At 41.9% G+C, this 14,048-nt stretch overlaps 1 protein-coding gene across 1 annotated transcript; it reads left to right on the forward strand.

Moving 5' to 3' along the window:
- The first annotated feature begins 11,362 nt into the window (after positions 1-11,362).
- On the forward strand, positions 11,363-12,292 carry LOC110095352. Its single transcript, XM_020820859.2, has 2 exons — positions 11,363-11,504; positions 11,628-12,292. Exons 1-2 carry the CDS (start codon positions 11,363-11,365, stop codon positions 12,290-12,292), a joined length of 807 nt encoding a protein of 268 aa, XP_020676518.2.
- The last annotated feature ends 1,756 nt before the right edge of the window (positions 12,293-14,048 follow it).

Below are 14,048 nucleotides of genomic sequence, written 5' to 3' on the forward strand. Positions count from 1 at the left end.
GATAAAACAAAAAAAATATAGAACTTTGAATGAATATAAAACCAAAGAGAATTTAATTTTAAGTTTAGTTGTGGAGGTTTGTATCCCTTTAGTTGTTATAAGATTTGTTTAGAGTGTGTTGTAGGTAGAGGCCCCAAATGTATCAAGTGCCTTATTTGGATTGTGGGAATAACAAAGGGCATTGTTAATGTTGCTTTAGGATACACTTGACTTTAAAGAGGTGTGTCCAAAACAACAATGCCTACATCCCTTTTATATACGATTTTCATTCTTCTTCTTTTTGTTGCTTTTAGTTTTCTTTCACTTCACCTTTAGTTTGTTTCTTGCCATTTCTTTTATATTGTGATGTTGGACACTTGCAAAATGAGGAGAACCCAAAACACAAGTAGCTCAACCAGTAATAAAAAGGTACGTTCTTTTTCTTTTCTGCATTTTCACTTTTTCATATTATTAATTGCTTATAGAACTGCTCTAATCCACTTTTCATCTATGTTTTGTGAGGTACTTTTTGGAAAGCAATGGATAAGGAGCACTGGAGCACTTGGTCATAGCCCCCGGTGCTGTAAGTTTTCTTAAAAATTTAGAAAACCTTTAGGGGCCTAGATGATTGTACGCCTCCTACCCTTAGAGCCTTGTAAAAACTTCAATTATATTTAGGATTGCTTTAACTTTTTTTTCTAGATCCCTAAAACCTTGTGACATCCGTATAGAAGTCTTAGGAATTAGAAAACAACATCACTTTTGATTCTACAACACTAGTGACATCTAAGGACAAAAACTAAGAACCGAGTCTTAGAAAATATAGACTTAGGGTGCATGTTCCCTATAGGATAGAAACATTAAAACAAAAAAAACTTAGTGACACGTTTTCCTAGATTTTGATTTTCTTTAATCTACTAATAATCAACCAATTAACTTTAATCTAATTCTAAAAATCTATTAAAACACTTAATTCTTAATGAAGTTATAATTAACATTCATAATTATTAAACTACAAATCTAAATCATAAACCTAAATCAAATCTAATTAAACTAATAATTAACCCTTAACCAATCTAAAGTTTAAAAGAAGTAGATTTAATTAGGAGATTAAGTCTAATATTAAAATTTATTAGGATGAAAATATTTTTAAATATCAAACTTTAGAATAATCTCTAAAAATCAATTAACAAATTTGATTAATAAATGATTAATACACTCTTTTTTTTTCTTTTCATAACCAACTAAAATAATTCAACAAAGTTAATTATCTCTGGGTAACCCAGGCCTACGAGGCTATTAAGTTAGCCCCAAGGAGGGTGAAATAAACCTCACGGCCTCGGTGTGAAACAAAAGTGATAATTAATCAAATACTAAAATAAAATATTTAGAATTAATCTTAAAATACTAAGATTTGAATTTTAACTAAAATTTCCTTTGCCTCTTTCAACAAACAAAAATGCAAGTAACTTTAATTAAATTTTCCTACATAGGACCTATCCAAAACTACACAGCCTACACACACTTAGACTGATTTGCTAGGACACGACTACTAGTCTTAGGTTAGGCTGATGCTTTTCTTTTCTGTCTCTGTGTTGTGACGCTCTGCATGTGACCTGTGTGCTGGTTGTTTTTACTACATGTTGTAGCTTTTCTGTGATGCTTTTCCGTGATGCTTTTCTGCTCCTTTTTTTTATGTACTGTTGTTATGAGTGTTAGAATACCCATAGGTTAGACACGTTTTTTCATACTAATGCTGTCTTCTTGTAGGTGACTGTGCTTACACAGCGCTAAAAAGGGGGCTAAAATTAATAATGTCATTTATAACTACTTTAGGTACCTGCTTCAGCTGCTTAGCCCCCAATAATCAGAGCACGACCAAGTGTGATTCATTTTTTAGCATTTTCATTTATATATAACTGCTTGGATGAATTTTTATTATAAACTACTTAGGATAATCCCTGTAGGAGAGTCTAGATTTTCTCTTTTCAATAATGTAATGTATTTGATAGTAAATATTGTGAAAATCATTAAAATAAGGTATTTTTAGAGATGTAGGAGTCCAAAGGGAAAAGAAAACCCCTATAGAGGGTTTCCTTTTTCATTTGGGCATCCTTTTGGAGCATTCACTATAAGGAGCCTAAAGGACTGAAGATGATCCAAAGATGAATCAAGGAAGTGAAGAAGAAGATTGAAGATGAAAATGTCTCATTTTAAAGATTTGCGTCATTTCTGGGTTGTTGTCGGTGGAGCCCGGCCACCATTACTTTTCTGTACTCTGTGATGTAATATTGTATGGCACTTGCCATGGACACTCTTTTTTGTGGGATTTTGTTATTTTTTTTGTGCTTTGTTTACTTTGTTTGCGCAGTAGAACCAACATGCTTTTCATAGGTTTCTTTCTTGCATGTGCTTGTGCCTGATTCGCTAGGCTCTTTTAGGATAAAATTCTTCTACTCGTAATTATTAAATAAAAATTTAAGAATAACTCACATAGAAATATAACGATTCTAGGGAATAGCTGGAATCATCTGGGGTGGCATACATGCATTCTCTCTTCTTTTAGACAAGTTCCCTGCCTGCGGGTAGAGTCCGGATAATCTGGCCTATGAGGATGAAGTGCCGAACCTAGGGAAGTTTAGTCATTCTTAAAAATTATTTTATAAGCCTTTTTAAAATTTCATACATTCCTGATTTGAAGACTTTGACTAGCATAAATTGCATTAGCAACTAATAAAATTAAAATTTAATTGCATCAGTATTAGAAGCATAGTACCACTCATAAGTGTGGGATCACTTAGGAACTTCTCTAGTTGTCGATCCCAAATTTCAGTGTCTAACTACCCACCCTTCTTCGTATGGACTAGACAGCATGGATTTTATACGATTAGGTGGTTTTAGCTGGTTTCCTCTTTCAGGCGAGGAGTAAATCCAATATTGCACTAGTTAGGTCGTAGATATTAGTATCGTGTGTACGATACTACATCTTTTATAGACTTAGGGTCTAAAGGTGAGGGGTATGAGTGTACCCCTACACACTTTAATGGTGGGTGAGTTCTCCATTCTTTCGGAGACTATAAAGCCTACCCATCTACGTCATATAGATGACGCCACCTCCTTCTTTCTCTCGTACTTGCTTGAGATGATTTGCCTCTCTTCTTTTTCCTCAGTTTCCACTTCTTCGAGCCAACCGGATGTTGACTGAACCACATGTGATTTATTGAACTAAGTCGGGACCTTCCCCTTTGATTAGGAAAGCCTAAAAAATTCCCTTGCACTAAACTCATTAGAGAAGATAATCTAACGTCTTTAATCGAGAGTTTTCTTAGATCGAGGTCTAAGATGTAATTAACTATGGGGGCTTGCGCCCGTAGGAAACCGATCCCCACAATCAAATAAACCTCATTCGAGCTGAAGTATCGAATGGGGGAAATCTCGTGAACTTTTGGGTTATGTATATTATTATCCATCGAGGTTGGTAGGTGAAAGCCTCTATCCTCCATGGATTATCGTATGCATAACTCCATCTGCTCTTCCATCGGCCTGCTTGCGTCGAGTGTAAAGGCCTACTACTATTTTGTCCTACGGGATAGTGTGATCGTACCATTTGCATTCGAATCACATGAGCAGAATCCTTTCAGAGACCCACAGATTTCTGGCGACCACGGTGGGACAGGTTTCTCTCTCCATCTTCGGATGTTAAATTATCTTCTTCTGTGTGCACTCCGGGTTTAGTGTTCTTTAGTTAGGTTCTTCCTCTTCTAGCCTTTATAGGCTACTCTGTCCCTTTCCTTCTCGTTCTTTCCGGTGGTTCTCTTGTTTACGCTAATTCTTATTGTTTGTGTTTGCAAAGCAGTAGAAATGGCGTATTCAGGTCCGTCCGTTACCTTCTGTTTTGGCTCTGACTCACGGGTGACACTCCCTGAGTCCCTGTTGACGTCTCCCCTCCTCCTTCCTCTTCGAGGAAGAGGGTTGCTCAGGCCGAGCTTCCTCCACCTCCTACTCATTGGGTTTCTATTTTCACCCGGTTGTCTCACCCTGAGACTGTCGAGGAGACCCCGATACCCCCTCAGTCAGTAGTTCCTGTTCCTCCAGTACAGTCTATGGGTACTGAGGTAGCTTCTTCCTCCACCTCCGGCCTTGGGAGAAGGGCTAGGAGAAATAAGAACAGGAGATTGCGCTTAGCAGCATCCGATGCAGTAGTTCAGTGGATGGCAGATTCTGTGGCTCAGCAGGAGCCGGTTCAGTAGAGGATGGTTCCCTTACAGCGGGAGCCACATCGATGAGTAGTTACCCCAGTTTCTGATGTTGTAGTCACCCCTGAGATCGACGTAGTTCAGGGAGGACGCTTTTCACCGCTAGTAATAGTGGTGACGAGGAGGACGCTGTTCACATTATGGCAGCCCCTCCTGTCCCCACTACTCTTCCTCACGCTCGAGTCCCCAGGGATACTGTTGCTAGGACCCTCACTTAAAGGATCCGAGGCATTATCCGTTCAGCATGCGGTAGAGGTCTTGTTAGCGAGGAGAGGTTACTCCACCAGATCTCTCAGGTGCACGCTCAGTTACAGCGGCAGTCAGCTAGACAGAGTTACCAGTGGCAGAGAGGACAGCCACCACGATAACAGACTAGAGTTGTTCCCACTGTTAGACCTCAGGCAGGTGCCCATACTATTGGACGATGCCCTCGCCGTCATGGACGTTGCCCACAGTCGGAGCCTGTCTGACCCCAGCTTAGTTTAGTTGTCGTTCCCGCCTCCACTCAATCAGATGTTCCTATCGGGTCCCGTCGTAGCAGATGGGTTTGGAGACGTCGATAGGTGGATGAGCCTGTCGAAACAGAGCAGACTGTTGGTACGATTCGTAGAGTTGACATAGCCCCTTCAGGATCAGCACCAGTTCAGATGAGTCGTGATACAATTGATGTTGAGGATAGTACTCGGGCTCGAGTGGAGCCAGTTGTTGTTCCTACTCCCCTTAGGATTTCTTCTCCTCTAGGTCCGTACATCGATGCTCTTCATCAGACCTCCGATGAGGACTTACTCGAAGGAGAGTTAGATGAAGATATTCCCATTCATCATGTTTGTATTGTCACGAGGCGAGGCACATCAGATGAGCAGTATGAGCAGTACGATGATTTGGAGGAACAAGGGGAGGCCGATGTACCTTCCACCTCAGCACCGGGTGGACCTCCCCATTTAGTATACACGGATGTTACAGTTTTGTAATTACAGACTCAGATGGCTAGAGCCATGGCGGCGATGACCGCCCAGTTGACGGTGTTGAGGGCTACACCCCATATCATGGATGTAGTTACTCCTACTACATCCAAAGACGAGCCAGCAGTACCACAGTCGCCAGCCCCAGAGCCTGTTAGAGTTGATAAAGTTCAGAGGACAGTTCTGATGTCTCCACCAGCAGTACCGTTGAGTGTGTCAGTCCAGAGCCAGTCAGTACAGTTGTCACTAGTTCAGATTTTGGACATGATTGCAAAGAGGGTTGACTAGGCTATTGCTTCTAAAAAGTCTAGAGATTCTGTTAGTAGAGGTCATCCCTACCCGGTAGAGTACGAGCGGGAGCCTTACCCCGCTGGTTTTGTTCCTCCCCGTTTTTGAATATTTGATGGGTTTGGAAACCCAAAATAACATGTGGCTCAGTTCGTGCCATATGTTGTAATATTGGAGGAAACGATGCTTTAATGTTGAGACTGTTTGTCAGTAGTTTAGGGGGAGTGGCATTTGAGTGGTATGGCGATCTCCCTAACGATTCAGTTCACACTTTTGCTGAGATAGAGCAGTTATTTGTGCAGATGTTAATTAGTACAGAGCATAGAGTGATTGTTGGTGAGTTGGTAGTGACCAGGCAGCGCCCCCACGAGTCTCTACCTAACTATATAGTTAGGTGGAGAAACCTTAGTCTTCAGTGCGAACCTCAACTGCAAGTGCAACATGCAGTTGAGATTCTGTTGAAGAACATAGATGATCATATCGCTCCGTACCTGAAGGGTTTTAGCATTCGAACCTTTCAGAAGTTGTTAACCAAAGTCACTAGCCTGTAGGACAGCATACCAAGTGCAGTCCCTCCTAAGGTTGAGAGTCAACCCATTCGTAGACCTCAGCGTTTGGAGTTTTTCAGGGTACCACCTCCTATGAAGGGGGAGGTGCATTACTTCAGATGCTCATGATAGGGGAAAGAGGCCCATGGTTAGTTCAGTACCATAGCATCCACCACCACCTCGACCTCAATTCCAGCCCCGACCTCAGTTACCACCACCAGTACAGCCTCCTGGTCAGTTTCAGCCACGACCACAGAGTCAGCAGCCTAGGCCCTCTTATAGAACTCCAGAAAACCAATAGTACTTATAAGAGAAGCTTAGCAAAGAGTACCCCTTAAAAGGGAGAGTGTAAACAAGATTTTCAAGTTTTTGATTAAGAAAAATATTTTGACATTTCCACCCAACAAAAGAGTAGAAGATGAAGGACAAACAGAGCATTCTTTATATTGTCCATTTCATAAGCATATTGGTCATGTGATTGAAGATTGTTATGTGTTCAAGGATAGGGTGGAGAGCCTTATGGCTAGTTGTGAGATTCACTTGCAGGATAGTGATTTGGTACATCCTCGGGGCAAGGTTGCTCAAGTTGTTCAGATGATTACTAGCTCTAGTCAGTGTGACAGTTAGTGTGGTGTTCAGAGCAGTGATAGTAGAGCACCTCTTAGTTGTGGAGAGGAGTGGCAGCTTGCACTCTCTCGCAAGACAAGGGGTATGATCAGACGGGCAGTTCAGAGTTCAGAGGCAGTTGAGAGGAGGCTCCCACAGGCCAAGTCGATAGTTGCCAGCCCAGTTTCTTTGCCAGTTTCTTTTTCTTCTTCTGTTGTAGTGCCTACTGAGCACGTTTCTTCTACTTCTACTTGTACTAGAAAGATGTATCAAAGAGAGAAATTTATTGTAACTTCTGAGGGAAAGACAGGATCTCTTCCAGCACTTATGCTGAAGGATTTTATTCTCCCTTCAACTGATGATGAATTAATGGAAGAAAATGATTATGGCTACTTTTGGTCTCTTGTTCCTTCTTGTGCTACCTTTTCTAGCACTCATTCTTCTCATGTTTTATTTATTTCTGAAAATAATGATGATGGTCTTTCTTATAGAGAAGAGTTTGAGTGTGAGGAAGAGCCTGTATTCGCTATTCCTAAAGGAGGTTGTTACATTAATTTCGGAGATGAATCCGAGAACACTCCTCAGTCACTTTTTGCTGAACCAACACAAGCCATGTCACCTGAATCAAATGAGTCCTCTATTGAGTCTGACTCAATATGAGAGATATAATTGCGTTCAGGTAAGGTCCTTCCACCCAAGATGGCTAAGAATAATAAAGAAAAAGATAGAAACATCATTACCCAACAGGATGATCCTATCCCTCCTCCTCAAGCACAGGCTAAGGAGAAGGGAAAAGGCTCTCAATTGGATGTTGATTATAATGTGTTGGCTCATTTGAGAAAGATCCCTTCCCTTCTTAGTGTCTATGATGCACTTATGATGTCTTCCGACTTGAGAGAGATTTTGGTGAAAGCTTTACTTTAACCAGAATCTTATCAAGCCTTTTTTGCCACTAAGTCAGTTAAGGATGCATACTATTTGAGAGAGATGCAATGCATTACCTTTTCAGACCAGGATCTTCTTTTAGGGACTCCTGATCACAACCGTCCCTTGTACGTCATCACTGAAGTAAATGGTTATGAGTTGAACAGGGTCCTCATTGACCAAGGAGCTTCAGTTAATATCCTTAATCATGCCACCCTGCAGAGCCTCTCCCTTGGACATTTGAAACTAACTTCAGATAAGATTATGCTGAAGGGTTTTAATGATCAACGTCAGCGGGCTCTAGGTTCCATCACTTTGCCTTTGCGTTTTGGAGATCTTTTGACTAAGGCAAAGTTTCATGTTATTGAGGAAGATACCTTATACAAGGCTCTCTTAGGAAGGCCTTGAATTCATGAGTACGGAATGGTGCCCTCTACACTACACCAGTGCATGAAGTATATGAGGAATGATGTAAAGTTTTCCATTCCTGGAGATACTCAACCCTTTACCGTGTATGAGATTTCTATCTATGATGATGCCGAGCATTACATGCCTCAAAAAGCTCGTAGACCTCCCACTGCCCAGTCACCAGTGATACCTACTAGTGTTGTATAGGGTCCTATGCAGTCACTTGCACAGGGTCCTATACAGCCACTAGCATAGGGTCCATCATAGGTTAGGATTGGGGCAGATGTTTCCACTACAGACCTTGATGAATCTTTATGGTTTGTAGTCAGACGCGATGTTCCCCCTAGTAGAGGTAGGGGATTGCGTGATAGAGGTTGAGGTAGAGAGTCAGTTCGCCCTCCGAGGAACTTTGATACTCAAATTCCTCCTCCCTCGCAGCTTTACACTTCCCCTTTGACTGTTGAGTCTGACTCTGATGATGAGATGATCGATGTTCCTCGTCATTCAGTTCCATTGCCCGCCTTTATTGTAGATCATAATTCCTATCCCACATTCCATAGGAGTTTGATACCTCAAGGTGGTCTAGTTGTTGATAGTGATTCAGATGACGACGCAGATGTTGGACGTCAGACTACTAGTCAATAATCCCTTTCTCGCCAGATGTACGAGATGAGAATTGAGGAGTCTCCTCCTCAATCTTCCCCTACACCTTCCACCAGTGTTTGTGGTGCACTACTCTTAGATAGACACTCTGTACAAGAGCTGCGCACTCTCTATGTGAGACCACAATCTGCTTGGCATACATCGTTGTTCCATAGTGTAGGTGTCCCACAGAGTACTGACATACAGAATCCTGTGGAAACCACTGTGGATGATGAGATCATGCCAGTTCCCCGATACTTTTCCCCTGCTGTGGATAACTTTGTTGAGCGAGGTATTATCCCTTCGACTTGGTCAGGTAGACAGGCCCAGCAGTAGGCTCGTATTTAGCAAATTGATTTTTCTCAAACTGGGCAGGGTATAGGCTATTCTCAAGAGAATCAGTTCCCTTCCGCCAACATACGAGTTGTATCTCATTCTTATCCAATCATTTCCATCTCTGACGATAAAAACCCGGAAGAGAATGAGGACAGGGTCCTTGAAGCTCCACGTGAATTTGAAGTTGGCGCCAGCTCTGCCATAAATGAGTTGTGTTAGATCAATTTGGACACTGAATCGGATCCTCGGCCTATCTTCCATAGTGCTTTGCTGTCCGAATAAGAGGCTCAAGAGTATGTTGCACTCATTTTTGAGTTTAAAGATTGCTTTGCCTGAAACTACACAGAGATGCCCGGTCTAGATCTAGATATAGTAGTCCATAAGTTAGCTATTAGTCCTGATGCAGTCCCTATCAAGCAGTCACATCATCGGATGAGGTTAGAAATTGAACAACAAGTGATTACTGAGACTAAGAAGCTTATAGAAGCTGGTTTCATTTGTGAAGAGAAGTATCCCACTTGGCTTGCTAATGTTGTTCCAGTCCGGAAGAAGAGTGGTCAGATCCGTGTCTGTACAGACTTCCGTGATTTGAATAAGGCATGTCCTAAGGATGATTTTCCTCTTCCTATCCCTGAACTCATGGTTGATATTGCTTTGTCCCATAGCATTTTCTCCTTCATGGATGGTTCATCTGGTTATAATCAGATTAAGATGACCCCTAAAGATGAGAAATTCACTGCCTTTCGCACCCCCTATAGGTGTGTTTTGTTACAAGGTGATGCCCTTTTGCCTCAAGAACGCCGGAGCCACCTATCAAAATGCCATGACTATCATTTTTGATGAATTGATTCATGAGCAAGTTGAATGCTATGTCGATGATTAGGTGGTCAAAAGCAAGATCCGTAGTGATCACCTCCGAGACCTACAAATCATTTTTGAGCGCTTGAGAAAGCATGATTTGAAGATGAATCCCCTAAAGTGCGTATTTGGTGTCAATGCGGGGAAGTTTCTTAGTTTTATTGTTCGCTACCGTGGCATTGAGATTGATCCCTCCATGATCAAGGCCATAGTGGACTTGAAACCCCCAAGGAGTCTTTCCCAGTTGAGGTCTTTTCAGGGTAAGCTTGCTTTTTTGCGGAGATTTATCTCCAATCTTGCCGGTAGATGTCATACCTTTGCTGCTTTAGCAAAGAAGGATGCCCGTTTCCATTGGGATAAGAATTGTCAGGAGGCCTTTGAGAGCATAAAGCGCTATCTGACGAATCCCCCAGTGTTAGCTGCACCCATCTCTGCCAGACCGTTGATCCTCTACACTATGGCTTTGGATGAGTCACTTGGTGCACTTTTAGCTCAAGAAAATGAAGAAGGCAAAGAGAATGCCTTGTACTATCTTAGCAGACGGTTAATTCTTGTAGAGCTAAAATACCCAGCAATGGAAAAGCAGTGTTTGGCTTTGATCTTTGCTGTGCAGAAGCTTAGACATTATATGCTCTCACACAAGATCAGTTTGATTTCTCGAGTCAACTCTTTGCGGTACCTGATGAACCATCCGACTTTGTCAGGTCGTCTAGCACGTTGGTCCATGATTTTACTGCAGTTTGACATTACCTTTGTCCCTCAGCGGGCCGTAAAAGGACAGGCTCTAGCTGACTTTCTTACCTCTCACCCGATCCCTGCAGATTCCCCACTTAATGACGATTTGCCCGATGAATTAGTCATGAGTGTGGAAGAGCAGGAGTTCCCTACTTAGGAGTTTTACTTTGATGGAGCCTCTTCCATCAAATCACTATGACCTTATGAGACTCCTATAGTTATGGTAGGTTTGGGGCTAGTTTTTGTGTCTCCTGAAGGCTACACCCTTCGTTACTCCTACAGCCTTTCTGAACCTCGTACTAATAATGAACCTGAGTACGAAGCCTTGATTGTAGGACTTGAGTTGGTCATTCAGATGAGCATTGTGCGGGTGAAGATCTTCGGAGATTCCCAACTAATCATTAATCAAGTGGCTGGAATTTTCAAAGTTCTCAAACCTGAGATCTTGCCTTATCACGATAGGACAATGGAGCTTTTATGTTTGATCCCTGAAATAACTTTAGTTAGAGTCTCTCGATCTGAGAATGGTAGAGCGGATGCACTAGCTAAACTTGCTAAGGAGTTGGTTGATCCGACTGGAAATTCGGTATCGATTGTTGTCCAGTATCGACTAACCTTGTGCCCCGCGGACTTGTCTTCTTCCGATCATCCCCTCGCAGTGTTTGTTGTTGAGGAAGAGTCAGATTGGAGAGTCCCCTTTGTTGAGTACTTGAAGCGTGGTAAGCTTCCGGATGACCGCTCTCTTGCCACTCAGATTAGAAAGAGAGCCTTGTCATTTTCCTACATGAATGAAACCCTGTACTGACGCTCTTTTGACCTGATGTGGTTGCGTTGCCTTAACAACGAGGAGGCTTGTAAGTTCATGGGTGAAGTACATGAGGGATTTTGTGGTGCTCATCAGTCCGGACCTAAGATGAAGGTCAGAATTAAACGCCTTGGTTATTACTGGCTGACCATGATCCGTGATTGAATGGAGCACGCTAGGAAGTGCCACCAGTGTTAGATTCATAATACTATTATTCACCAACCTCCTAATCCGTTGCACCCCATTGTGTCTTCTTGGCCTTTTGAGAGTTGGGGCACAGAGGTAGTGGGTCCTATTGACCCTCCTTCCTCTAAGGGTCATAGGTTTATTCTGGCTGCTACTGATTACTTCTCTAAGTGGACAGAAGCTATCCCGCTTAAGGAAGTTAAATCAGAAGATGTGATGCGTTTCTTTCGCGATCATGTTGTCTACTGTTTTGGTGTTCCGTGCCGTATAATTTCGAATAATAGTCCGTCTTTTAGAAGCACTAAAATTGCTATATTTGCTCTCTGCCATAACAAAAATTGGAGGTACTCCTCGATTTACTATCCTAGGGCTAATGGTTTGGCTGAAGGATTCAATAAGACCTTAGTCCAATTAAGAAGAAAGATACTTGTGGAAAATAAAAGAGAATGGTACGAAAAATTGCTTGAAGCATTATGGGCTTATAGGACTACATATCATACTCTTACTCAGTGTACACCATATGCTTTAGCTTTTGGGGTTGAAGCCGTCCTCCCACTTGAGGTCGAGCTCCCTTCGTTACGTGTAGTAATTAGTCATAATCTTTCTCATGAAGATAATGCCCGACTCCGCTTGGAAGAGCTTGATGGTTTAGAAGAGCTTCGTTTACAAGCTTATCAGAACCTTAAGTTGTCCAGGCCCATATGGCCCAGGCACATGATTGCCTTGTCCGACCCCGTGCTTTTCAGGTCGGGGAATTAGTCCTTGTCTTGCGTAGGCCTATCATCTCGCGTCGTCGTTGAGGTGGTAAATTTGAGCCCATTTGGGAAAGCCCATTCGTTGTAGAGCTAGTATATGAGGGTGGATCTTATTTGCTAGTTAATGCGAATGGCATTCATCCCATGCCTGTCATTAATGGGCAGTACTTGAGAAAGTACTACGCTTGAGTTTGCACATCGCAAGGGGCATCCCCCGCCACTTGTAAATATCTCTCTGTATAGACATAACTCTAAAGGATTTCTTGTACTTTTCGGTAGTCCGTGGCCATGACAATTTGTCCTCTACCACGTGATATTCGTCATGCAAAGTATGAGATCATCCTTAAGGGTTGTGTGTAAATACGCCATAGGGATGTTTGTTCTTACGTTCACATTCAGTAATCACTTTGATGTTGTTGCACAAGACCTCCTTTTCAGTTCCCTTCGAGGGTTGACTTCCTCTAGTTTCACTTGTCATCTTCAAGTGTGGTCTGGGATACCAAAACTACTAACTCAAATTTCTAAGGAATGTGATACTGGGTCCATCCTTGATCTATATTTGTCAAATATAGTGATGTTGATCCATTGTCAGTTTGTGAATTTCTCTATAAATTGTTGTTGTAATCTTTCTCTCTCCTCAGTTTTATTCATGTGACGAGTATGGCCTGGGTTATCAAAGCCAACAATTTTCCCCTCTTTATGTTACATTATACTTGATCTATATTTATGAAAAAAAGGGAAGCTCTTAGTTGAGTAGAATCGGTTGCCCTTGTCACAGGTGGAACCTGGTTCTACACTTCAAGAGCCCAAAGTCCCTCCAGATTATTTTTCTTTTCTCTCCTTAAAGCATTTCATTGATTGCTTAGGAGATGACTTTGTGTTCATTTCTTCCATTATGATTATTCATTTATAACGGAGAGATTTTCCTCTCCTATAATGTGGTACATCTTGCTTCAGATGTTAACATCATTCCTTAGTGGATTTTGATCTTCTAGTAGAAAATCAATCCACTACTTCTTTAGCAATACAATTTCTCATTGAGACCTTGCTTTTAGCTGTAAAAGTAGCCTCTTTGAATGCATAAATCTTGCTTGTACTTCTCACAGGGTCCCATCAGTTAGCATGGGTGTTACCACTGTGATCCCTTTAATGATCATCGAATTTTGATATGATGGTTGTTGTTTTTAAGTGGCAAGTGTGTCCCCTCGCCACTTCCATTGCTATTCATTTATTTTGAGATTATCCTTTCTACTTAGTTGTTTGTATGTTCCTCTTCTTAGAGAGATATACATCGGTCGATTGCCTCATGCTGTGTGATTTCAATTTTACTCTAAGAAGTCCTACTTATGTTTTGATTACTCATGGCCACGACGATTTGTCCTCTACCATGTGGTAATTGAAATATAAGTTTGGGATTTCTCAGAAGATGGATTACTTACTTCTCTTTCCCTCACAGCGCCACGCACATATGCATCGGGTGGTTGTAGAGGTGGCTTTTACTCTCTGTCTTGCTGTTGCGAATATGGTCAGGCAGACATTGAGTCATCCTCATTCACTATTTGGATCTGGTCAGGTGAATGTTGGATTTTGTCTTTTGTCCTGCTGTTTCGATCTGGTCAGGCGGACATTAGACCTTTTGGGAAGCACTTTATTCACTGTTGCAAATATGGTCAGGTGAATATTGAGCTGTTCTCATTCACCGTTGTGAATATGGTCAGGTGAATGTTGAACTCCCTTTCTCTTTCCCCCTTTGTCTCGCT

The sequence above is a fragment of the Dendrobium catenatum genome, unplaced genomic scaffold (assembly GCF_001605985.2).
Source record: "Dendrobium catenatum unplaced genomic scaffold, ASM160598v2 fragScaff_scaffold_946, whole genome shotgun sequence".
NCBI classification, from domain to species: domain Eukaryota; kingdom Viridiplantae; phylum Streptophyta; class Magnoliopsida; order Asparagales; family Orchidaceae; genus Dendrobium; species Dendrobium catenatum.